At 36.0% G+C, this 27,465-nt stretch overlaps 1 protein-coding gene across 3 annotated transcripts; it reads right to left on the minus strand.

Annotated features, from left to right (window-relative positions):
• Window positions 1-1,213: 1,213 nt before the first annotated feature.
• On the minus strand, window positions 1,214-25,990 carry lig1 (ligase I, DNA, ATP-dependent). Of its 3 annotated transcripts, none has more exons than XM_079877781.1 (27): window positions 25,921-25,990; window positions 24,635-24,697; window positions 24,203-24,374; window positions 23,936-24,107; window positions 20,782-20,931; window positions 19,889-20,188; window positions 19,588-19,693; window positions 19,385-19,480; window positions 17,543-17,599; window positions 17,378-17,436; window positions 17,029-17,142; window positions 16,783-16,949; window positions 12,959-13,035; window positions 12,622-12,713; window positions 12,311-12,410; window positions 11,233-11,318; window positions 11,030-11,145; window positions 10,813-10,908; window positions 8,248-8,358; window positions 7,873-7,944; window positions 6,490-6,634; window positions 6,150-6,232; window positions 3,622-3,774; window positions 2,735-2,788; window positions 2,509-2,652; window positions 2,258-2,350; window positions 1,214-1,478 (listed from the first exon to the last, which is right to left on the minus strand). In XM_079877781.1, exons 2-27 carry the CDS (start codon window positions 24,679-24,681, stop codon window positions 1,404-1,406), a joined length of 2,937 nt encoding a protein of 978 aa, XP_079733907.1. In that variant the 5' UTR covers window positions 24,682-24,697; window positions 25,921-25,990; the 3' UTR covers window positions 1,214-1,403. The 3 variants fall into 3 exon arrangements, with proteins under 3 accessions (XP_079733907.1, XP_079733905.1, XP_079733906.1); XM_079877779.1 differs by lacking the exon at window positions 25,921-25,990 and adding an exon at window positions 24,926-25,081; XM_079877780.1 differs by lacking the exon at window positions 25,921-25,990 and adding an exon at window positions 24,926-25,058 and having other exon boundaries at window positions 23,936-24,089.
• Window positions 25,991-27,465: the final 1,475 nt, after the last annotated feature.

Raw genomic sequence — 27,465 nt, forward strand, 5'->3', positions numbered from 1 at the left:
TAAGCAATAACATTTTAACGTGTGCATTACATTGTCATGTTTTTGTGTAAAACATTTCCTTACTATTGGCAGTTCAAGCAGAAATAGGAAATTAGAAATAGGAGAAGCATTGGATTATGGGATACACTTCCACACAAAATGCAGCAGGTCATTCCAGGTACTCTGCAAAAATAAAATACACATATTACTCTCCAGTGTCTTGTAAAATAATGCTGAAATAAACAAAATATAAATATCAGATGAAAAACTGCCAACTAACTGAAATAAAATGGGTTTAAGTAGAACTAAAATGACAAAATCTAAATCTTTTTTTTTATATAAAAAGCACAAAACAATTCCTAAAAGAAACTAAAAATGACAATAAAAGCAAATCCAACAATACTAATAAATACTATAATTATAAATAACTCTCAGTAAACATGCTGCATAGTAAAGGTAGTATGCCAGTCTGAGCACAGCCTGTAGCATGACTGGATCAGTTCTTAAGATTCAAGTTAATAAAAAATCATGTGGTTACAACACAGCCCCTTACTAATAAACAGCAAAGTCATTTAACCGAATGCTTCAAGGCTCTTAAAATCAATGTTCTTATCTGCAATCCAAACCAAGCAAGTACATTCAGCTCATGGGCTATTTTAATGAGCACTAACGGTTGAATTATTAATACTGTATTAATTTCACATTAATTAAACTTGTATTAATTCATTGTAATTCCTCTCTAAAATACTTAAACAGATGGATGAAGCCTCTCCCATGCACACTCACTATTACAAAAGTGTCAAAGCAACATTTTAAAATTCTCTTTACAGTCTTAACTCTGACAGAAGCACAGTGTCAAAACCTGCCAGGCTCATTTCAGAGAGGGTGAGCAAATAGTTTGGAAAAGAAAGGGAATTCTTTGAAGGAAGCGATGGAGAGTACAAAAGCAAGTGATGGAACGAAAGAGCTGGATAATTTAATTTTCCATCTTTGGTCACTGACAATAGAACTATTGACCAATTCACTGGAAACCCACTATGCTAAAGACACACTCCAACAATAAAGCACTCACATGATCGTCTGTGTTTAGACACACTTAAAACAGCAAATTAAACAGGCGTCCGTAAGCTTATAAATGCGTGAAACTAGACCACGAACAGAATAAAACACATGAGATTGCATGTAAAGAACACAAAACAGACAAAAACCGTGGTGACAAATACCCAAGGCAAACAATTAGTGAAAAGCAAGTGTTTATTTTCGCTCTGTATAATTGAAAGACTATTTACATGTTCATTTCCATTTTTCATTAAGTCTCACAATATCACAGCATTAAAATTCAGCATGTTAATATGCAACAAAATATTGAAAAATCCTCCATCGACCAATTGGAACATGAGTAGCTGACAATCAGACTGCAGAGATCAATAGTAGTCCTCCAGATCTGGTTTGTCACCCTGATTTTGAATCTGCTGCTGTTTCTTGTAGAGATCAGCAATCTAAGGGAGAGAAAGAGAGAGAGTGATGCAGGAGATCAGAACAGTTCATTTTGAGAGGGTGTGTTTGTGTGCGCCTCTGTGTTTCCAACCGTCGGGAGACAGGACTAAAAGAAAACTGAAATAAATGAACTGTGAAAATGAGGGGGGAAAGAAAAGAAAGACACTGTGGCACGTAAAAAGATGGATTTCCTTTAACGGATCCACTTCACTTGCTGCACTTAATCACAATGTCACGACGCTCCGAACTATGCCAATGTCATCACGTTTGACTTTCAAGAGGAAAAACTACTTTCAAATCTCACATTTCCCATCATATTTGCCATGGAACTACAACACACACATGTATGGAGTCATATCCTGAGTTTTCCATGCATTATGCATTTATGACATTTACCCTTGAAAGAAATGTCTCATGTGGGGTAATTACTGTTGACTCCTACATTTGTGAATTACAGACTGATTACATAAGTGAAACTGCTATTGTGCTTTTTCTACTTTAATACACATTTTAAATTACAAATATATCATACATAATATATATTTATTTATAGATTAGTTAATTATATATTTATAAATTAATAACATTTATTTATAAACTATTCTTATTTTAAAGTCATGTTTGTTCTACATTTTTTTAAGATTTTGGACCCCAATGTCTTCCTTGTGCCTTAATCTGTGCTTCCGGGTCATTTCCTCCGCAGCATTATGTGAATTAACTGAATGTGTAAAGTTTCCACTTAGGTGCCTTGCTCCAAGTTTTTCTGCATTTCGGCTGTTACCTGTGACCCTGTGGTGGCATCCTCTGATTTTTTGTCATCTCTAATCCTCAGGAATCTTGGGAAACGGAGTGAAATACCTTTCTCTGGGTCCACCTGATGGCCAAGGAGAGAATCACACCATAAAGACCCAAACTTAAGCACAATAAACTAAAAATCTGGCACCAAGATCTGAACAGTGAAAACAGTAGTCACAAAAAAATTAACAAATCACTGATTCAGCATCATGATTCACATGTGCGTGGCGTACTGACCAATCCCATCGCTGCCTTGTAGACTGGAGACAGTGAAAGATCAGCACATTTCACCTCCCACACTTGCACTGCCTCTAGCCAGACATCCGGCTCTGCTGATTGGTCCACGCGGTAATACGGCCGTGGTTTAGGTAAAATGTGCTCCTGAGGTGGATTGCATGTAAAAAGATTTTATGCAGCAAAGTACTCACAAATACATGGAAACAAAGTGTAAACACTGATGTACCTTTAAGAAATTGTAATGCTGCTCCAGATCTTCATCTTTGAAGCCTGTTCCAATCTGACAAAAGCAAAACACAGATAAATATTTATTTGTAATGTCTACTTAATGGTGTCTAACTAACTCATTTATTTTGAGCTAGTGTTCATAAGTTTGAGGCCCGTAGAATTTATTTAAATATTTTTTGTATATTTTTAAGTAGCAAGGATCAAAAGAGATGTATTTTAAATATATATTTTAAATGTTACAAAAGATATCAATTTTAAATAAATGCAATACACTTTCTATTTTAAGAATCATGGTTTCCACAAAAACAATATTTTAACATCGATAATAATAATTTTCTTAAGCACCATCAGCATATTAGAATGATTTCTGAAGGATCATGTGACTGAAAATTCCACAGGAATAAATAACATTTTAAAATATATAGAATTTTTTTTAATTGTTATATTTTACAATATAAATTTATATTATATATATATATATATATATATATATATATATACACTGTATATATATATATATATATATATATATATATATATATATATATATATATATATATATATATATATACACTGTATATATATATATATATATACACTGTGTATATATATATATATATATATATATATATACACTGTGTATATATATATATATATATATATATATATATATATATATATATATACATACACTGTATATATATATATACACTGTATATATATTATTCATCATTAATTTATTACAAAATCTGCCTCAAATGTTGATGTGATTAATTCAATTAATTAAATCTGCATATGATGCAATTACTTAAATTAAAATCTTGAAAATATTTATGGTCCTAGTTTTTCATGGTCTCTCTCAGACAAATGCACACACACACACACCTTGCAGACAGACTGGAACTCCTCATTCTCCTCATCGTAACAGGCTAGTAGAAATCCTCCATAGCTGCCTGCTCTCTTCCCCTTCCCCAGATAAGCACCAATAACACACAGATCCATTGTGTCTCCAACACCCTCCAGATAGTCCTTCTTCAGCTGCATAAACAGACCATTAGAAACAATATAACAGACAAGCAAATGACAGTTCTGACAGTAGTATAAATATGAATAAATTGCATAACTACACTGCAAGAAAACTTTTTTTTTTATCCATATCTTTGTCTTGTACTGGAGTACAAACACTAAACAAAATCATTAAAACATGGTAAATGTACCCAAGAGGCAAAACGGCTCAAAATTATCATCACTCTTCCTAATGTCATTTCAAACCTTTACGATTTTCATTCTTCTATGGAACTTGAAAGGAGATGTTTGGCAGAAAGACAGCCTCAGTCACCATTCAGTTTCACCACACTGTTTTTGTTTTCAGGCTGTCATTCTGCCGAACATTTCGTGTTCTCCTGAAGAAAGTAAGCCACACAAGTTTGAAACATAAGGGCTGTGTCAAACCTCCCCTCATGGTAGAGACCCTGAATTTAGAGTTTTAAGAAACTAAAACAAAAACATGGGTAAATAAATTCCTGTGAGAATTGGAGGTGTTAGAGCAGAAGGTTCATTATTCATTAAGGATGAATTAAATACTCTGGATTTGAATTAATGCTGTTCTTTTGAACTTTCTATTCATCAAAGAATCATGAAAAAATGGCTGCTGATAATTCAGCTTTGCATTACATTACATTTTAAAATGCAATACATAAATAAACAGTTATTATAAAATTGTAAATTATTTCACAATACTACTGTTTTTCAGCCTTGGTGAGCATAAGCAAAAGTAATTTATAATTTTATATAGTGGCACTTCATATTCTTTGTAGGAAATTCAAGCCACAAATGTTTTATTTTACGTAACCATGAAGTAGTACCTTTTGATAATCCAATGAATGAAATACTTTACAAATGAAAGGTACTTCATCTCATTTGATTATTTTCTTTTCATTTGGATTTTAATGGATGCAGACAAAAGGCTGGCATCAGCGCAAGACAACTGCTTCACATGAGATACGACACACTCAAACCAGTAATACATCATGCATTTGATTGGATAAGACACACTTGTAGTTAAATAGCCAATATACAGCACAAATATCTGAGCGGGCATTAGCTGAATTCCATATTAATGAGTCAAGTTGCTTGGCAACTACAGACAACCTAAAGTAACAAAAACACTAAATCACTCCCAATATAATCCACAAAACAAATTTAAACTGAACACAGTTGCTGATGTAGAAGACTACAACTTTCTGCTTTTTTAATCTTTAAACCTCAACACAGATATATCACATTTTATATATAAGGTATAGCGGAATCTCTACCGGTCGTCTCGTTTCTACTGTCAGAGTATATATTCCATCATACCACTCAGCCTTAATGTCAGGATACGGACACAGAACAAGAGAAAAGCTTAATGGGGTGGAAATTACACTTTAATGACTTGCACCTTCCTTCTGACTTTGAATACTTGTCTGGGTTTTATTTTTTTTAAACAAGTCTTGTGTGTGTGTGTGTGTGTGTGTGTGTGTGTGTGTGTGTGTGTGTGTGTGTGTGTGTGTGTGTGTGTGTGTGTGTGTGTGTGTGTGTGTGTGTGTGTGTGTGTGTGTGTGTGTGTGTGTGTGTGTGTGTGTGTGTGTGTGTGTGTGTGTGTGTGTGAGAGAGAGAGAAAGAACCTTTTTATTCCTGCAATCTGACTTTATAAAGTAAACTCTTCCGAAATTCTACTTGTAACTACATGGCATTCTAATGTTTAAGTGGACCTATTATGCTTTTTACAGTTTTAACTTTCTTTAGAGTGTAATGTTGCTGTTTGAGCATGAAAAAGTTCTGCAGTATTACAAAGAAAAAAAAAGTTGTTTCTGAACTCTCTGAAATGCCTCGATTGTAGTCTTAAGTTTTCTTCCGAGAATGTGCTTGACACAATAACCCTAGATAAGATAATTCCAGCTCAAGAAATACCCCAAAAAAGGGGGCGAGGCCAGGTTGATTTGCATTAGTAGTGTGTTGAAACTCGCGGTTATGGTAAGAGGCGTGACATTTCTGAAACGCATTCGAAGCAAATGACATATCCAACACACTGGTCCAGCCAATCAGAGCACATTGCACTTTTCGAAAGGAGGGGCTTCAAAGAGACCGGAACTAAACAAAGCGTTACTGACAGACTGGGAGGAGAGGTGCTGCAATAATATGAAATATGTGAAAAATAATGTAAAAAAAAACAAACAAAAAAAACAAGCATGAACACCTATTCTAGTAGACCTTAAAACAAAATCAAGACTTTGTAAAAGTGCATAATACGGCCTCTTTAAAACATGAATATGATAAAAGTAAAAAGATTATAAAAAAAAAAAAAAAAGAAAAAAAAAAAGTGTATTTTCACTATGAAATTTTAAGAACATTGAGAAACTGGTGTGCAATACCTTGAGCCAGTTGTGGGAGCGTTTGGCAATTTCATAAGTTGCATGTTTTTCCAATGTTTTCACCATTAGACCCTCACAAGAATCTGCAAAACATTTAAACCATTACAAAAACTCTTTAAATAGAGATTAATTAGCCAATTATAAATTTAATATTACTATTATTGATTATTAAATGATTAACACCTCACAGAGAGCAATTCGAACTTCAGGACCCACATTTCAAATTGGCAACCCAAAACAATCACAAAATAATATAATAAATTCTAATAATATCTAAACATTAAAATGTATTAATATTATCATAAACCGCACAGGTTCAACAATAGGCGAGTTCACACACCTCGTACAGACTGCTCCAAGAACTCAGCGATGGCTTCCGTGTTGTCAGCATCCAGGGATCGAGCAAAAACAAACTCTCCTTCTTTCTCCTCAAAACTCTCCCGTAACAGAGCCCTGCGTTTGCTTAGAGGCTCTCGCACCAGAGACTGCAAGACAGACACATTATTCACAAAAATAACACACAATACATGTAAAAAGTGAAAATTCAGAGACATGCAAAATTATTCAAATTAGAGATGCACCGATGTATCACACAACAATCGGTATAAAGCTATTATTTTCACTATTGGTTATTTTTTAAAAAGCCGATGATAAGTGCCGATAATATCCTGTCAATCAAAAGGGTGCGGTAAAACATGACCAACTACAACTCACACTGTGTGAAGAAAATCTCTCGTGTAGAGTAAGTTAGGGCAAGTTAATGTGACAAAAACACATTAACAGCTAAAAACAGCTACATAAAAGCAGGCTGTATTTGACCCTATGAATCACCCGTAGTTCAAGCCAGGGTTGTCAGATCCACAGTTTTCTTTTCCCCTATACTAAACATTATTTGTAGCGTGCCTCTTATCCAATAATCACAAATAGCTCTGTGCTTTTTAACTTCAAAAAAGAAACAAAAATGGACAGAATTTGAAAGATGACACTTTATCACGAAATTCAAACAATAAATGGCGCTTTGACGCTCCTAAATGTGACGTGACAGATCGCTGTCGCGCCTCATTTCAAGAGGCAGCGTGGAGCACGAGTAATCTCTTCCACTTTAATACAAATTATATCTAGAAAAACATCCATGAATATCAGAAGTTGAAAGATACAGTACAACTTACTGAAATCCGTATCATGTCTCATGTAATCACTCAATCAGTGTTTCAACCGTGGAAAGATGTCAATAAAACAGCTTGTGAACAATATCACTTAATGTTGCATTTACTTCAGGGAAGTCATTTGTTAGTTAGAAAGAAAAAAAAAAAACCTAGAGAAGAGCTTATTTACTGTTAATTATATATGTATGTTTGAATAAATTTGCCATGAAGACAAGTGCTTATGAAAACCACCTTATATGTGTAACTGAGTTGTATACTAACATTTCAGCTTTTATTTGAGAGTAATTATTTTATCTGGAAATAAATAGCAGTTGAATATAATAGCTCTGTTGTTAATTTTAACCTCTAATATTATAGTGTACCAAATGAGAGGGTTCTCTTTATAGTTAGCAGCATTATTTGGGAGAGATTTTTTTTCCTATAAAAAACAAACTATAGGTATCGGCATCAGACAATATCATTCTGAATAGTCGACTATCGGTATCGGCTGAGAAATTTCATATCGGTGCATCTCTAATTCAAATGTCACTGGCTATTAGCTGTTATAATGGACTTACCTCTCCGTTGAGGTACAGCAGGTCAAAGGCGTAGACACACACTTGAACCTTGATCTCAGATGCATCCACATCCTGAAATACACATAAAAAGTTTTTAACATTTGGATGACTATTAATCAATCATGAAGATTTTTTTCCATATAAGGTCATGAATGCATAATAATCATAACACAATTAGCAAAATGCTACAGTATATAAAATGATTTAAGATGCAACATACAATGCATCTCACACTGCAGGGCATGTCAACTTCCCAAAAGCTAACAGAATTTGTCTGTCCATATACATTTGTTCACAATCAGTCTTCCCTTATTTAAGCATTCAGTTATGCATCTTTCTTCAACATTCAGCTGTTTCTGTTTTCAAATCTCTCACCTTCCTCTTCCTCGTTGTGAGGACCTGAAACGGCTGAATCTGTTTCTTTTCTCTGTCCCAGGCCACCGCCTCTGAATCCAAAACACAGGACCGTACGTTCTCTTTTTTCACCTGAGAGAGAGGTGATGAGGACATATATTAAATCTACTATCAATACATGAACAAACTGGATCATAAACGCAGAGCAAAGCCCCTCAACAGCCATAACATCTTAAAATTACTTGTTTATAAGGTCACCTGAGCTTTAAACACAAATGAATAACACATCGAACCCCCAGGCTGTGTGACATTTACAATTCAATAGATGTTACAAGTGCATATTGAGTTTGTGAGAGCTGTAGCAGAATGTATGGGGTGGTTTTGTAAATGTTTGTAATCCTCTCACACAATTTACTGCATTCACACAGTCAGTGTTTGGGACTGACTATCTAAATTTAACAGGTGTGACTGTTCATACAACAGCAGCTTGAATACAGTGTATGAATGAAGCCAGCTTTCTATTCTCATGACAGCCATGATTAGAACATGTAACCATAATTCAATTTTGTGGTAATCAACATTTTACAACAAATGCTTAACTTGTTTAACTGATTAAGCTTAACTTGTACTGAAATATGAATATTCTTTAATTAACTTAATTTAAGTTTAATTATTAAACTTTATTATAATTACTTGTTCAATCAAGCGCTAGTTTGTACATATAAAATGTGTTTGTCACTATATTTCATAACCAAGAACTTAACCATGTCTAAAACATGTCTGACAGCTGTATTCTGCTGCTGAGTGAACATATTAATTCCCCACGAGACATCTTGTTTGACTCAGACTTATGACGGTTTCGATACTTGTACAATAATGAGATTTTGCACTGAATATCATACAACTGAGAAAAGTGAAGGCAGAGCGAGATATGGACACTGATAAGCAAAACAACAGCGTTTTCATTGATTTATCTGCGCGTGAGCTTGTGTCATTCATCAAATGCTTTCTTTGCTTTAGGGCTGAAATCCATTATTGCTTTCTTGTGAGAAGAACAGAGCAGGATGACAGAGGACAAATATGGCCTTTGAAAAAGAGAGAGAAAAAGACAGATACAAAGAGACTCACAGAAACAAAGAGAAAGAGAGAGTCTGTGAAAAAGACTCTAACACCGTGTCCAAACCAGGTATCATCTTAACCATGTTAGTCTTGAGTTTCTGCACACATTTCATCAGTTCCTTGATTTTCAATTTTGGCCGTGTCATGTTGGGTACCTCAACCCACAGTGAAATCTCATTTGATGAAAATCCATAAACTGCTGCATATTCAACATCATATGTCCTGACTGGCACTGTTTTTCTCTTTCTAAAGGCTGGAATACACTAAAAGATTTTTTTCCCAAATTTCTATGCCGATTTGCAGTCTAGAGGAGTAGTCATTAGTTGCCAAAAGTCAAAGCCAGTCTGCAAACATTGGGGTTTCTGCAGAAAATTGCGTGAACACATTGTTTTAATTTGCCATGTGTCTCCTAATAACGAGCCAAATGTTTCTGCTTGAGTTTGTGTTTGGAACGACTTGAAAGTCATTTAGTGTATGACGCCCAGTTTTTCCTCTTTACCTTTTAACTAACGTCAGCAAGTGAATGATACCTAGTGTTTTAAAATCTGTTCAGATTTTTAAAAAGTCATGTACTACAGCCTTGAGTTGGGTGCACACTGAGTACTATACTGTACAATTGTTGCTTGCCCGACTGTACAAATTGTCCCCAGAAATATATTGGGTAAAAGCCCAGACAGACTGTGCAACATTAAATGTCTTGACAGTACAAGCTACATCTAAGATTTTAGTTATAAATGACAGAGTTGTCTAGACATTTGCCCCCAGTTTCACATACAAGACTAAAATGCATGTTTGAGCTGTTTTAACTGAAAGCAACTTGCACTGACATAACTTAAAACATGTCAGTGCCACTGTTGTGTCTCAATATTCACTCCAGCAATGTTTTTTCTTGTAACTTTATGTGCTTTGTCATTTTTAGTAGTTTTATGTTGTCTATTTCTTAATATTTCTAATTAATTTACGTAATTATTGGAATAATTAAATTATATAATAAATGAATTACAGTTGTAGAAATTTTAGTACTTCTAAGTTAGTTTCCAAGGCAACATTTATCATTTTGTGTAATTTTATATATATATATATATATATACACACACAATTAATATTATTTTTTAATTATTTATCCAAAAAAGATTTTTGATAACCGAAAACCGATCTATTTTAAGCTTCAACAGCAAATGTTTTATATAATATATAAACATGACCATCATAACAACTCTGCCAGAGCCTCTAAGGCAAATATTTCTTTGCAAAAGCAATTAATTGGGCATCAGTGAGCATGTCACACTGAGGCTTAAGCGATCCAAGACTGCCAGTTTCACCCTATGATGGAATCTTTTATTATCCCTGAAATTAGACAGCAAATGTGGCAAGAATCGCACAGTGTGCACCGAGCTTTACACAAAGAGACCCTCTTTTGCATCCATCTGAATTGTATTTCTATCCTGCTGGTTGCATATGTGTTACCTGAGGGATTCTTGAGATAATATCAGGGTATTTGCTTGTGTTGTCCTCTTGGTTTCGGCTAAAAATGTGCACATCTCCGTTCTCAAGAACATGGATCTATTCGATGCAAAGCAAAAAAAAAACAATTAACAATTCAATCAATGATATTGCCATGGAAACAAAGTCATTTCTATGGCAGAGGCTCCACCTTGTGGAACAAGATTAAAATAACACACACCTGTGCTCTCTCTCCATCGTATTTATATTCGCAGGTGAAAGAAGCCTCATCAAAACGTTTCATTACCTCGCCGACTCCTTTAGTTGGGTGAGCTAACATGGGCCGCAGGGGCACACCTGTAAAACAACACTGTTTAATCTCATTTTAAACTACATTTTCAATTAGATGGTGGGAGAACTGAGCAAACTGTGATTGGTCAGTACCTGGGGTGAGCTTGCAGTGATTGGGCAGTTCATCTATGCCATCCTTCACCAATACAGGAATGATTACATCATAATTGGGCATCTCACTGAAATGAAAAATATAAGTGAAAGCAATGAAAATATTATTTGTATGCATTGGTGATATGTAGTAACTGCAACAATTTGTTAAAAATCTGACTTCCTGTAGGGTACAAATTATGCTAATTCTCATTAAACAGGCACTTGTTATGCAGCGGACACCTGTAGTCGTAATTGAAATACTGTTTGTAGTATACGGATAATTATCCCTCACAGCACCGGTTGGTGTTTGACAATCAGGTTGTGCTCATTCTGTGTATATTTCCACTCATACTAGCTACAGCCAATGGGGCTGGACACAAAAAATCTTCCTAATTCAGGCTTTTGACAATATCCATCCACTATATAAATATCAATACAAATTACAAACGTGCATATAAACATTCTATATAGTTACCCAAACATTTTCACAATAATGAACCAGACTTCCAAAATCTTTTGCTAATGAACTCTAAACCAGTGAACCTATTAAAATATCTTACAGCTTTCATACTTGAGAGTTGTGAGACAAGGAGCCTGAGAACAGACTACTGACAAGTCTTAATTAGCCAAATAAAAAAACCACAGTCATGTTCATGAATCAAAAAATCTCTTGATATTATTCAGCTTCTGGGGGGTATTCGATACATCTCAGACTATTTTGGTGTTTTTTCCCCAATTAGAGTAACCAAAATATAGTTTTAACAGCATTTTATAGTGTGGAAACATCACAGAGATACTGCGGTGAACATTTATGCAATGGTTGCATTTATAAAATACAGTAAAAACTATACAATTGTGAAAAATTATTGTATAATTCTATTTTAATACATTTTAAAATGTAGTTTATTTTTGTGTGGGCAAAGCAAATTTTTCTGAAACAGAAATCTTTTAACATTATAAGTTAACAAATGCATTTACTGTCACTTCTGATGTATTTTTGATCAGGGTCTTGCTGAATAGAAGCATTCATTTATTTTTAAAAATAATAATAACTATAATTATATATATATAGCCTCACCAGTATGTCTGTTTCAGGATCAATGCTTTTTCCTCCAGCCACACTTTCTTGCTTTCTGAACTCATTCTTTTCCCTGCATCCAGCACAGCTGGTGGGAACTCTAAACCAACACAAGAAAAACATATCAGCAGCATTTCAACACAGCTAAACCAAATGGACACCTAATTAATATTAACATGTTTAAGTGTAATTCATTTTTTATTCATCACGACAGAGAGTAGAGTAATTGCAAACGCCAGATGCCTGGAGGTTCTATCAATGCACCGATTATGATGTGTGTTAATGCCAATTTCATTAGGATCATTTTAAACCTTGGCCTGGGGGCGTCAGACACACAGCCTGACTGAGAGCAGCGAGAACGCTATGCTCAGCCAATCCGATCCGCAGCTTCCCCGCCAATGACCTGTCAATCACACAAGCAACCAATCAAACTATCATATTTCATTTCAGCATTAATATTCATATAAATCTGTCACCATAAAGCAGTTTAATCAAGGCCAGCGGCATATCATTTAGAATTAGGGTAAATCAACTGTCATAAATAAATTACATTCATTATTGTGTAATTTTCCAGAATGCACTCAACATTTCTGCATGGTTGGTCAGATGAGAAATTTAAAGTTATAAGTGAAAGGTGAAATTACGTACCGCACAATGTATCGGGCCTCAGAAAACCGACACGCCACAAACAAGCCTTTAATAATTTCAATCTTCTTATTCATTACCTGACAGAGAGAGGAAGTTGATTTGCATTGAGAACAGAAGATAAACAGATATACGGTACATGGCCAAAATTGAACTATCGCTCAAATGTTTGGGGTCAATGTTTTTTTCATTTTGAGAAATTAATACTTTTACTCAGCAAGTACCCATTAAATTGATTAAAGCGACAGTAAGATTTCTATTTCAAATGCATGCTGTTCTTTAGCTTTCAATTCATCAAAGAATCATGAACAAAATGTATCATGATTTCCACAAAAATATTAAGCCACACAACTTTTTTTTAGCATTTATAACATTAAGATATGTTTCCTGAAGCCGAATCAGCATATTAGGATGATTTCTGAAGGATCATGCAACACTGAAGACTGGAGTAATGATGCTGAAAATTCAGCTTTGCATCACAGGAATAAATTACATTTTAAAATATATACAAACAGAAAATAGTTATTTTAAATTGTAAATAACATTTTTTAACATTACTATTTGTACTGTGTTTCTGTCAAACAGCTTTGGTGAGCATAAACATTAAAAATCCTAATGACCCCAAACTTTTGAACAATATATGAAGAGTTCAGATGCAAAAGCCTCTAAGTGCCATCTGAAATTTTCTTCTAGAATGATCATTTTTTATCAAGCTCGTATATTTAAGTTCAATAATTCCACTTAAATGGCGATGCAAATGACCTATTAATTGTCATTTAAGTGAAATTACTGAACTTAAATATACAAGCTTAATAAAAATGATCATTCTAGAAGAAATTTTCAGATGGCACTTAGAGGCTTTTGCATCTGAACTCTTCATATGTGGACACCCAGTTCTAATTAAAAGGTTTTGCATGTATAGGGTTTATATAGTTTATATAAATGGAATATAGTGCAGTGTTTCCTCTAGGATTTTTTCCAGCTGTGGTGGCAGGCCCATTTGCCCAGGGGGAGGGGGCATTGCACATGAGTGATATTCTCATGGGTCACACCCCCTTGCCCCAGGTGTTAAAACCTCCCCTACGTATTATAAAATGAAAGGCTCCAATTTAGAGTGGCAAAGAGATTATGCGCATCCCGTGAGCAGAATGATGCACTTAAAGCAACACGAAGTCACAGTGTGCAGCGCTTCACATTGAAAAGTTCAAAGCACAAAACGAAGAGATATTTGATGCTTGGTGTATTATATCTATGCAAAGTTTATTGAGCCTTTTCTTTTAACAGTTTTAAATTACAGTTACAGTGCGCAGGAAAGAACAATTCATAGTGCTCTCTACTCCAGTGCTGTATTCTAACAGACACACGGGAGAAATTAATATGATTTAGAAAGCACAATAAACTCCAGCAAGATAAAGTCATTTTATGCAACCCATAGACCTTTATCTACAAATAAAGTATAATAATAGGAACATTGATCTTGGAGAGAGTGTCATCGTGTTGCTGTCGTAACCGAATGCGACGCACTGTTTGAATGCTGAATGGAGAATGAATGAGGAGAGATAAGTTTCCATATTAACTTTAACTTAATGACTTAAATATTCATTTTTACCTCACATTATGCTATCAAATGACTTTAGAAGTCTTGGAAAATAGTGCACGAAAACTTTATGGTGCTTCACAATGTTTTTTATGGATTTAGTGGGGCTTAACAATAACACAATAGTATGCACAATAGTATGGCGGGATGATTTTTGGTGTGGCGGACCACCACGGCAGAATGAATGTAGCGGAAACACTGTAGTGCATGTTTCCTGTAGCACAACTAAAGCATGATGCTAGTAACACCAAGGCTATGTATACAACTCCAGGGAATTAGGGAATTATAAAAAATTATATATCGATATTTTCAGGGATTTTCTCGATAACGATTATTAGACGATATTTTGCTGGGTGTGTTTATTGTGTTGGTACTTCAGCAGGTTTAGGACTGTCGTGGACAGCCGACTCCTAGTTTTTGACATTCTTCATACTCTTTGTGGTGGTCAGTTCACAGCAGTGACAGAAATTATTTTTTCCAATAATGTTTCAATTGATTTTTACCTAATATGAGCCATTTTTTAAAACCTAATTATATGCATGATGCATCATCTTTTGTGTCAATTTGATCAATTTAATTTCACCACCGTGTGTGGCTTTGTTTTGAACTATTTTCATTGGAGAAATAGAGCAAAAACAGGCAATATGGTGTCTAAAATGTAAGTTACTTAATATTAACTTCTTGTTTACTAAACTTGTATAAAATCAATATCTCATTTGTTATAATCATGCTAATATTTGGAGAAAAACGGCACTCTTGTGATATTTATTACTAAATGATATAAACAGAGACTAAATCATGCAGTGAAAGTGCGCACTCTAAATGCACACCCGCACTAGTCTAATCTATAAGACTACATCACGTAGAGCAGGGGTCACCAACACCGTGCCCGCGGGCACCAGGTCGCCCCCAAGGACCACATGAGTCGCCCGCAGGCCTGTTCTAAAAATAGCACTAGTGAGCTGCGTCTGAAATTAAATTTTATTCTGTTGCTATTCTTTTTTAATCACACTTGCATTTATATATATTTAAAAATGACAGTATCTTAAAAATATGTTCATTATACATGAGTTTAGATAAGTTTAGGTGAACTCTGACCTACTCTAGTTCAAAAGTATTTTGCGCGAGACAAAACCAGTGCTCGTGGAGCGTAAGCTAGCGGGCGCGCGCATAACGAAGATGGTAGCTGAATGCAGTTTCTTGCCCCAAAAACATGGCAGAAAAAAGGAAGAAAACGTATCACTTTCACAACGAATGGGAGGAGGAAATCTTTTTTACGACTGTGAAAGAAACCTGCGTGCGTCTCATTTGCGGGGCGACTGTGGCGACGGCAAAGCGGCACAATATGGAGAGACACTTCACTACGTGTCACAAAAGCTAACGTTACCATGCTAACTACCCACCGGGAAGTGCACTACGGACAGAAAAAGCCTGTGAGCTAAAGGCAGCTTTAGTTTTAGCTTCTAATTTTCAGCTTTATGATCAACATCATAAGGTCATGATTTGTTAAAAAGGTTTGTCAGTGGCTAGTGAAAATGGGACATTTTTCCCTTTTAAATATTGAAGAATTGTGTTCAATTTAAAGTGTTTTAAAAAATGCCACAGATTTGGTCATTAGTTCAAAATGTGACAAGATATATTTAAAAATATGTAAGTTGATTTTTCTAACATTACATAATTGATAACTTTTTGAAACAACAGTTCATGATTTGTTAAAAGGGTTTGTCAGTGGCTAGTGAAAATGGGACATTTTTCCTATGAAATGTAGCAATTACTGAGATTAAAGTGCGGAATATTGATATCTGTTTCCCTCCTTATTGTCATTGTTGCTAATTATTGTGAGAAATCATTTACGTGATTAGTGTCTTCACATAGATGAGTATTATTAATAATGTATAACTAAAGGCAAACTGAGCAAATTTGTTATTTCAGAAGAGCATATCAAACTGGTAGCCCTTCATATGACTCAGTACCCATGAAGTAGCTCTCAGTTTCAAAAAGGTTGGTGACCCCTGACGTAGAGTATGCATGAACTCTCTGGATGTGTGTGAGGGATAGGCTATACTCGATAATGTCAAATCGCACATCGTTAAAACAACAATTACTACACTATCGCAGACGATATATAATCGCACACCCCTACAGGGAATACATGTACTCATAAAAATATATACCTTGAATATATTTTAAGTGACAAGGTGTACTTCACATTATTCTCATCTGTACTTACTGCGTTTCCACTCATGTTAGCAATCTCCTTCAGTTTGTTGAAAACACCCCCTGCTGTCAGACTGGCCGGTGTAAACATCATTCTCTGATTGCAGCGGGAACTCTCAGCAACCAATCCCAGGTCACCTTTCTCCTGAGCTTCCGCCTTGATTTTGTCCAACTGTCGCCCTGGTAACAGAAGTCAACAGTACAGGGGTCAGGCAAAGAGAATGGTGAACGGCATTAGGGAACACACAAATATATTTACCAGTTGCTTGAGCGACGGCTTTCATCAGGACAGTCTCCCCGATGCCCAGCTCCAGACCCTGATACGCAGGGCCGAGCTGGTTCAGACACAGGTATACACAACACAACAGGTCACCTAAACAAACAACAGAGTATTGAAAAGAGGGAAACAGTGAAGCTTAGACATTTCCAATGTATACTACATTTTTTGTGCTTTGCACAAGATAAAGTCTTTTTCTTCAATCTGTCTCCCTAACAGGAGCAATAATCTGTTCATTTATTCATTACTTGGACAAAAAGGAAGAAAAACAATCTCTGGCTAGCATAATTACTAACCTATTTAAACCCCATGAATCAATTAACGCACTCACCAGGAGAGAGAAGAATTACAGAGCGCAAAAAGTTGGAAAGAGTTTCAATGTTTTTCAGCCTAAAAAAAGAAGACAGCAGCATACTCATTTTCAAAATGAAATAGATGCAAGAGAAAAACACAGAATAATATAAAACACTATACAGAATAATGCTACACTTCATACCTTCCAGAATCCTCTTCAATCTTTTCAAAGGTGCGAGCAACAGCCAAATATGGCACTCTGAGAAAGGGATAGAGAAATATGCAATGAACTTTCATAGAAAGTGTCGTACTTTATTGCTTAAAAAAAAACATTGCAATTGAATTAAGCTTTTTGTTAATGCTTCAGAAAAAACAAAGACTATAACTTAAGATGAATAATTAATTTCACTTTCTCAATCTTTTAATGATGAAACAATAGTGCTGCCATTTTTGAATGCCAATCCAAGCCTAACCCTAACCCTAACAATTCTAACACATATTGTTCATCAATGTAATCTTCACAAATGAACACAATAGTCTAAATACAATCGACATAAGTAAAAAGCTAGTTAGGCCCTGTCCTAAATGGCACACTTCATATGTACTTTGTGCTATGTCTTGTAGACTTACAATAGCTGCTGTGTGCATGCAGTCGTAAAGTCCACAAGACCATAGGGTGTCCCATTTGTAATTTTAGGATGCATAAGTGTGCTCGCGAGTAGTGATGTTCACGACTAATTTAATTCATGTTTAAATGGAAATTTTGCAAACGACTAGTCTAAAAACCTGTCATGTGATGTGCTTGTCTTGCAGTATGATCATTATATATTAAACTTAAGCGTTCACTTTAGCAACCTAATAGCCTATTATAAACAAATTTCCTCAAATAAAAGTTAGTCCACATAAGTCAGCACATTAAGGTATTGTTGCTCATTACCACGGCAACAATTTGCTTGTCTAGGTTCGAACACGCTTCACGTGTATGAAAAGTATCTGTACACATGACGGGCAGCACAATTGCAAGAAAAGCCTGACGTGTACTGACAACTATAGATTAAGCGTATTCTCTTTGTTAGGATATTGATATAGAAACAGTTCAAGTGTCAATTAAGTTTCATTCATAATGTTTCTCCTTTAATCCGATATAAAATTTCATACCATACTGTCCCTAACCGGTAGTATAACAAGCCTATAAGTAAACTTAATTGTTACTTCTTGTGTAGTTTGTGAAGTTTTGTGCAGGCTTTCAAAATACTCCCTCACCGTGCTCATCTTCCGAGTGGACATTTCTCTGAACCTGCCAACAGGTTAGAAAACCAACGCATGCAAAATCTGAGATTTTGTTTTCCACTCCAGATATACACTTTTCAAAATAATATATTTTAAAATGTAACATTAACATGACTCAGACTGTAATTTAAACTTAGCCTTTGTAAAAAATAAAGCAAAACATTAATTGTGCAAAAAAATATGTATTTTAAATGACTAGTATTTCCATGTCGACTATCGCAAACACCCCCTTTGCGGTCGATTTGAACCCTCGATGCACACTCTTGCCGAGCCCACACTGAAGTGAGCTATACCCGAGTCCGACAGTTAAGGTGGCATCACGTCACGAAAGTGCAGACCCCTAGGAAGACCTTGAGTGTTTAGGGTGCCATTTGGTACAGGGCCTTAGGCTATAAACGAACGACACCATGCTCACATGACTTCAAAGTCACCATCACCAAGCTTCCAACAATTTCAATGTTTATTTAAGTTCTACAAGTTGGAAAGATTGAGAATATTTTGCACAAGTATAAACTCAATGAGACAAGTGAATAGATTAATTTTCCTGTTCGGCGTGACGTTTAATGTCCCCAAAAACCTCTGCAGTCCCATTTAGCCACTTGTAAGCAACTGCCATTTTAAGACACGTGAAAGTTATAAAAATGACCTTATTTCACTGACTTTGGGACGATGAAACCGAATCTGCAAAAATGCTACAGTAACTATAGGACTCATTTGGCACTCTGTTATATAGCTAATAAAAGGCCGTCTTTACTTTTGGTCCCTCCTCCAGCAGGCGTGGTCAATGGGATGGTACTTTGCTCTGGAGGGATCATACTGGCTCTGCTCTGCAGACTCCACCCCCTTTTCGCTGTCCAAAAAATAAAGCTCATTCAAATGGGGTCCTTCCAAAACAATTATATTTTTCAAATAAAATATTCCAAGTCGTTTAACATTTGACTATTTTTGGATTTTAACCTTTTATTCTCTTTCTGTTCAGCGACATCAGGGATTTCGACATCCTTCTTTTTCTCTCCCGCATTTTGCTGCTCCTTTTCCAGTTTTACAGCTGCCTTTCTGGGAGCTACAAAAGATCAAAGGTTAAATAAATAGTTCAACTAAAAATGAAAATTGTCCCCATTTACTCCCCCTTAAAAATCATACAGGTTTTGGACATTATGTGGGTGAGTAAATGATGACAGAATGTTCATTTTGAGGTGAGCTATTCGTTTAATTAAAATACAGAAGAAGAAAAAAAGAATAGGAAAAAAAGGCTTACCAAAAAAGCTGCTGATGGGTTTCTTTTTGGCCGATCCCCCCTCGCCTTCTGTGTCTCTCTCTTTTTTCACCAATCGTTCAGGACTGCTATCTTCCTTCTCTTTCTTGTCTTCTATTTTTTCTTTCTTCTTATTCTCTTCATTTATCTTTTTCTTCTGCTTATCATTTTTATCATTCTCTTTTACCTTATTGTTTGCATTGTCCACAACTTTACTTGTCTTTGCTTCATCCTCATCTTTCCGTTCCTCCACTACAGTCTTTCCATCCACGCTCTTCTCTTCCACCTCCATCATCTCATTCTCTAAGTTGAAGAAAGAAAGAGAAAATCAATGAGGACCGTACTGAGACAGTGGAAAGGATTAAGGCAGCATGCAGAGAAGAGTTTGAGAAACCCGAGACGTTCCACGCATATAAATGATAACAGCACAACTATAAAACACAAACAGTGTCCGACTTTTTGCGTTCCCAAATGCACATTATTGGAAACCTAAACAAACAGCATATGCAGAGACAGTTTGTGTGGAGCATCGTTGAGGTGATTTTAACATGAAATCTGCAAGCATGTAAATTATTAAAGCGTTGTGCGTTTTTTCTGTGGAAAAAAACAGCGCATATATTTATTTAACTGAATCGCAGCCATTGTGATTTCACAATAGCACTATGCTATATTAAGATTGTAAGTGGTTTTAAATATATTGCGTAGCCTTAGAAAACAGTGTAATGCGGTTCATGGATACTCGTCTGTGGAACACGCCACTTCCGGTATTTTGCCGGTTACTCATCACGGGTAAATTACAATTAAGGATTTTATAAAATCGAGTACTCGACTTGAATTGAGGAATCGTTACAGCTCTAGAAAGGATATACTCATGCACAGAGATCAGCTAATCTTACCTGTCTGCCCAGGTGATTCCTCCACTCGCGCTCTCTTCCTCTCCTGGCCTCCAACTTCCTCCTTCTCCTCCTCCTCCTCCTCCTCCTCCTCTTTCGACCCCTCTCCATCGCTCCTGCTTTCCAGCTTCCTCTTGGGAAACTGCTTGCGGGCTAAACAAAGCGAGAAGGACTTTAAATTTATAAAGCCTACTGTATCATATTTGATACATAAATTTCTAAGGCCTGAAAATGATAAACACGATCAAAACTTTGTTGATACTTTTTTTTTTTGAAGCAAGTAAGAGGCCTTTTAGTATAATTCTAAAACTATTCACATTTCAGATCATGGTACACATTTCTTTTAACTGTGAAATCTTTAAAAAAAAACATTTATTTAAAGTAAACTTAAAGGGTTACTTCAGGATTTAGCATTAAGCTTTGTATTAGTAGAAAACCTGTAGTATTTTCGAATTACCATGCTTTCCACCCTCATATCCCCCTGAGACAAGAGATTTATGTATTTTTTGTCTGGAAAAAATCCTCCGATGACGCAAAAATCGTCATTTTGCGTCATCGGAGGATTTTCTGTCCAGAGGCTAAAGACTATAGCCAGTAGATGGCGTTGTTCCGCATGTTTTCAGCCCGCCCATAGGAGGTGGGATCTCACTCACAGAATGCACACAGTGTCAGCCGTCTTTCTTTGGAAGCTAAGCTAGCAGGCTCTTGTTCTGTGGAGAAAGCTGAATAGTAGGAGAAAGCTGAGTAAGTAACCATCCTCCTTTTCCCGGACTTGTCCGGCGGGCGAGATCGTTCAAAATGTACGGGATTCAGCTTTTGCTTTCTGCGGTCGCTATTCCTTGTTTACATGCACACCTTTTGTTTCAATCTAACTGAATTCATTCCGATTGGTGAATCTGAATGTAGTGTTTACATGAACGCTAAACAAGTGATCGGTTGATGTGCGTTTTACCATTGCTAAGAAAAATTCCCGCTCCTCCGTGAGATATGCGAGACCCGGCGCATCTCAGTAATGACGCCACCGGCCTCGCGCTGTTCTCCCGCGGCCGTCAGCCTCGTCCTGCTCGCCACAGTAAACATGATAAATGAATGGCGACTGTAGAACGCAAAAGCCGAATCCCGGACATTTTGGACGATCTCTAAATCCCTCGCAAACTCATCACGTAGGCTAGCTTTGTTGTTTTAAACTGCGCACTCTTACCGGTAGGCGTGGCCTCCTGAGACAGCGAAGCAAGTGCATTCTGGGAGTTGTTGTCTTTCATCCACATAAGCCAAAAATACATTTTCTGGCTTTTCTCAGTCTAGAAAGCTCCAAATTAAAAAATGTCTTCACATTTCTTCTACTTAAATGACCTATTTTAAATACACATTCATCTTCCCAGAGGTGAAGTATCCCTTTAAGAATAACTTTTATATTGTTGGTAATATTTCAAACACTTACTGGGCTAAAGCTACTTAGGCTTACTTAATTATCCATGCATATTTTTTTTTAAAGCATTTAAATATCACCTTACTAAGACATAATATTGGAAGATACAGAGAGACAACTGATCTTTATATGCATTTTATGAAAGTAGTCTGTTATAAAAATCTCTTCGATATACATTACAAGCTATCAGAATTTCATGTTACTTTTCTGGCTATATAAATAACTTCAGAAGCTACAGAATAAAATAAATAAAAAAGGTCATTGCAACTTTGAGAGAAAACAACTATTTTGAGTTAATTGCGAGTTTATATCTCACAATTCTAACATTTTTCTCAGAATTGCGAGTTTATATCTCGCAATTCTGACTTTATAACTTGCAGTTGAGAGTTTATATCTCACAATTCTGAGGGAAAAAAGTCAGAATTATGAGAAATAAATTTGCAGTTCTACCCGAGTCAGGGGTTTTGGTACCTCGCAATTCCAAGTCTAGATAAAGTCAGAACTGCAAGACACAAACTTGCAATTGCGAGAATTTGTTTTTAGAAATTTGAGAAAAAATGCAATTACCATTTTTAACATTTTGTTCACTTTGGGCCTCTGAATAAAATGTTATTTTATTACTGTGCAAGATTCATATTCTCACCATTTAATTTAATTCACTATAATGGCCATTAACCCTTTAAAACCGGATGTGTCGTCGACGACACAGCCAACCAAGCTGTATTCATGTCACTGTAACTCTTCAACCGTTTGCACTATCAAAATAATTCAAATAGTTCCTGAAAGTAGACATCAAGCGCTTTTCGCCAATATACGGCTTATTACGGTATTGCCATGCTTTCCGTCTGCAAATGACAGCAGCGCGGGATGGAAGGATTTGAACAGAGAGATACAATGCGCGGCAGGTTAGAGTGTTTTGGATTGCATAAAATAATTTAAAAAAATAAAAAATACATGGCGAAAGAAGTGTTAGACAGCAGAAAAGGGGATTGGGATGATTTTGAATGAAATTTGGGAGGCGGATGGCCGTTACTCTTTCACGTATCTAAGCATGTAGTGCGTGCACGTGTATGTGTGCGTGCCTATGAATGCGTGCATTTGTATATGTGTGCGAGTATGAAAAAAAGTGTCCTAAATGAAAACTATGCAACCCAATGTCACAAAAAAGACTTGTATATATGTATTATAATTCATTTTTCAACTTTAAAGTGTTAGTTTCTTTCGTTCATGATTTTATTTCTGTTTTTTTTTTCTAAATAAAAATCAGTAAATTTATTCTCATTTTTTTATTTTTGTCTATTTAAATTCTATTTACAAACTCACCACCCACAATAATGGTCAATAACAGAAATTTGGTGAAAGCTTATCTTTTTCTGAAAAAGATAACACCTTGCACATGAAGATAGCACATTGTTTTAGAATTTTACAGTCAAAAAATCTAATTATGTGAAAAACACCTATTTTAGCTTCAGGTTCTAAAGGGTTAAAGCCTTTAGGTTTCAAAAACAGAACAAAACAAAGCCCATTTGCAACTTTTGTTTTAAAGATTTTCTTTTATATTTTGTCTAAAGGTTCAATAAACTGCTCCATTTCAAAATATTAAATTTTTCTGAAAATTTACATTTAAAAAAACTACTGGTGCTGTTTTGGAGTATTAAGAAGAATTAAAGAGAGAATAAGTGATCAGTGGCACAAGAGGGAATGTGAGAAGAGGAGACTAATACAGACCGGTTTTGCGTTTGGGAATGCCTGACGGTGATGTTGATGTTGGAGTTGCTGGAGTTCCTGAGGAAGCAGGGGTTACGACAGCAACAGAGGTACTCGAAGTGACCGGAGTTGTCGGGGTTACAGGAGTTTTTGGAGATACAGGAGTGCAGGCAGCCTTTGTAACATCAGAAATCTGTGTGTTTGGAGTAGGAACACATAGAAACAGAATCGTCGACAACAATACTGACGTGTTCTCATGGTGGACTGCCATGATGACTCAATTCTTACCTTCTCTGGTTTTACTGTTTGAACTTCACTCTGTTTTGGCGCCTGTTCTTTAACCATCGGCTGATCTTCATCATCACTCTCTATGATTACTCGACTGCGTTTATGAACCTTCTTTACGGGTGAATCACTTTCCTGCACGCCATTCTGAATTTTGAGAGGACTTTTTACAGGTCTGAGCAGCAAAAGAAGAAAAAAACATTATACAACATTATTACATACCATTATAACATTACCTATTTGTTATCATAATCTTTTTGGAGTCCATATACCATAGTTGTCAATGTCACCAAAGCGAAGACATACAGAATCAGAACAAATACTTTTGTTGGCAGTGTAAAGAACGTTTGGCTGCATTGGCTGACATTTCTACATTATGTTAAATTAGAACAAATAAACTTAAGCATAATGTTTAATATGGAAAATGTCACTTACTCAGCCTTTTCTTTGACCTGTCCATCACTCTTCTCCTTGCCTTTCATTGGCTGAAAGAATGACCTATGGGCGGGAAACAAAGAGATCACGTATGGAGCTCACTTAAGTTGATACTATAAGGTAACATCTTTCATACATTTAACGTAAAGAATTAACGTTAAAGCTTAAAGCAAAACCCTTAATGTCACAGGTAACGTTAGAGTAAAAACACGGTCTTGTGTAAGAATCAGACATGATTGCAGTTTATCATCAACACGGAAAAAAGCACAAAAAAGAGCAGGGCACACTCACGCTATGCTTCGCTGCATTGTTGATGTCTTGCACTGCTGATACTGAGTAAATCTAGAATATATTTTAATGTATATTCGTGTTATTAAAATTTCTGAAGCATCGATGTTTTCTTCCGCGCGCTTAACTCCGTATGATTCGGCGCCAAAGTGACGTCGTTCCCGCGGACAACAGAAACAACGGAGTTTATTTAGCACAAAAGCATTTTAGTGCCCCCTGTTGGATTGGAGTTATTGGATCCCACCATGTTGGATTGGAGTTATTGGATCCCACCGTGTTTCGTCTGGAAAATCTACTAATAGTGTTCACTCAAATTCGTTTTATCCATTTATACTCATATTGCCACTGAAATAATCTATATGGATTTTGTCTGCTTCTAGTTCATTGTTTCCCAGCCTTTTCCTTCTTATGTTCCCCCACAGCCCCATCAGTAAGAAACCTCCTAATCATCAACAAACTAGAAATGTGCCCCTGTTAATAATTTTACAGGCTAGTATCATAGATGCTCTGCTAGTATGTATGTAACGTTAGGCTAGTAGATATGCGCGGATGAGCTCCAACGTCACCCGAATCCGCAGCCAAAAACAAATCATCCACCCGGCCCAATTTTTTATTTTTATTTTTATATTTATTTTTTTGTGTGTGATTTAAGTATCCGCACCTTATGGCCAAATTACAATTATTCTTATCTGTTGTTACGCGTGATGATAAATGGATGATCATCACCTTCAACAGCGGACTCGGCGACGGTTGATGCGCATCAACCGTAAACATAACCGTAACATAAAATACTGATGATGAATGAGCGCTGCTTTTAAATGAACATTTCTTTAAAACAAAATTTATTTGGCAGAATTTTATTTTCTTAATAGCATAAACAGGCTTTACTCCCAAACTGGAATGTCACTGTTTCTGTCACTGCGACTTCCCGAACAGACGAACAGACAAACACACACAAAAACACGCGCGCGCGCACACAAACACATATTATTACATACCCAGCACTTGATTTATCGTCGTTAACCACTTCGCTAAAACGCTTACACACGGTACTTTTCTTTCTTTCCTTTCTTTTGTTTTGTTTTTAATGAAATTGCCAAGACAGACTGCCAGCCAGCCACTGACAGGTCACGTGACATGCCAGCAGTGGCGGCTCCTGCCAGCCAGCTGAAGATTGAACTCCTACTGGACTTTTATAATCCGTGTATCATTCGTTCAATCGTTTTTTGATTTAATATTGAAAGTAGAAAAATGAGAAAACAGTTCCTTTTTCGATTTTTCATTTTTTCCAAAAAAACGAAAAACAAGAATTCAGCTTGATTTTTCGTTTTTCGTTCTGAGGTAGCAAAATTAATAAACAGCTGGAAAATTCGATTTCTACACGTGGGCGGGAATGAAACGCCCCTTTCCTCTGATTTGTCAGCCGAAGATCAAACTGTCCCGTCATCAGCTCTTCCTCAGTTCTGCACTGCAGAATAAGAGTCCTCCGTTGTGTGGATTCTTAACGCGTTTATTGCAACTTTTTCATGTTTTCCATTAACGAGACTGAATGAATGGCTCGACACAACCCGTACTGGGGAATAGACTAGACGGGGCTTTCTTCTTTGTAGACCAGAGTTCTCAAGTGCCAGGGGATTGCTATTTTCATATTTTCCGAACTGTAAAGTTTTTTTTTATTTTTTTATCATGAACCACGCTGAGTTTTATTCCTAAGTGACTATATAATGCATTTTACTTCAAATAATCTAAATGTTGACTTTGAAAAGTAGGCGCGTCCGAAGGCTATTCACTCTATTTTGGTTCATTTTTGGTGTGCGCCAGAAAGATGTTCAAGGAGACTGAGACGCACTAAAGTAGAAATCATGTTGTTTTCTTTATTTTTCAAAGGCATAACATTTTGTAGTCATTTTGAATGTACACAAATAAAAATATATTTTTTTACTGTTTCGAATGACAGAGTAACGAATAACAAAGTTATTTCCCCTGCTGAGCAACAAATCCAAGTGATGGCGCCGACGCATCGCTCGCTCTAACAACATAGGCTATTATCAGTTCACTTCTGGCATTGCTAACTTGACATCGCAGCCTGTTCATTATTAAAATAAAACACAGTCAACCAAATATATAAAAAGTTATTCTGCTTAATTTAATTCGTCTGTTGTACAATATAAAGGCTGTGCCGCACAGCAGTTATTCCAAACTCATTTCCCATGCTGTGAAGATGATGATTTAGCCTATACGTGTAGGCCTATATTGGGACTCGACTGAAGTTTAAAGCCTTCTTTACATTACTAGTTAGCATCCAAATTTTGCATTGCAAATATGGAAACTTGGGACCGAGATGCGCGAAACCAACGTCGGTACAGTTTCAGTTTCGATTCAAATAGCCTAAATTTGTTTAGGCTTGGCGTTTAAAATAGGCTAAATGTTGTTTATAATGAATAAGGACACAATAGGCTATTATTATAAGCTATTAGGTTATATTTTTATTATACGTGGCTACTTATTTTTATTCTTGTTGTTTTCTGAATACCATTCATTTA

Source organism: Squalius cephalus (assembly GCF_949319135.1).
Source record: "Squalius cephalus genome assembly, chromosome: 7".
Taxonomy (NCBI): domain Eukaryota; kingdom Metazoa; phylum Chordata; class Actinopteri; order Cypriniformes; family Leuciscidae; genus Squalius; species Squalius cephalus.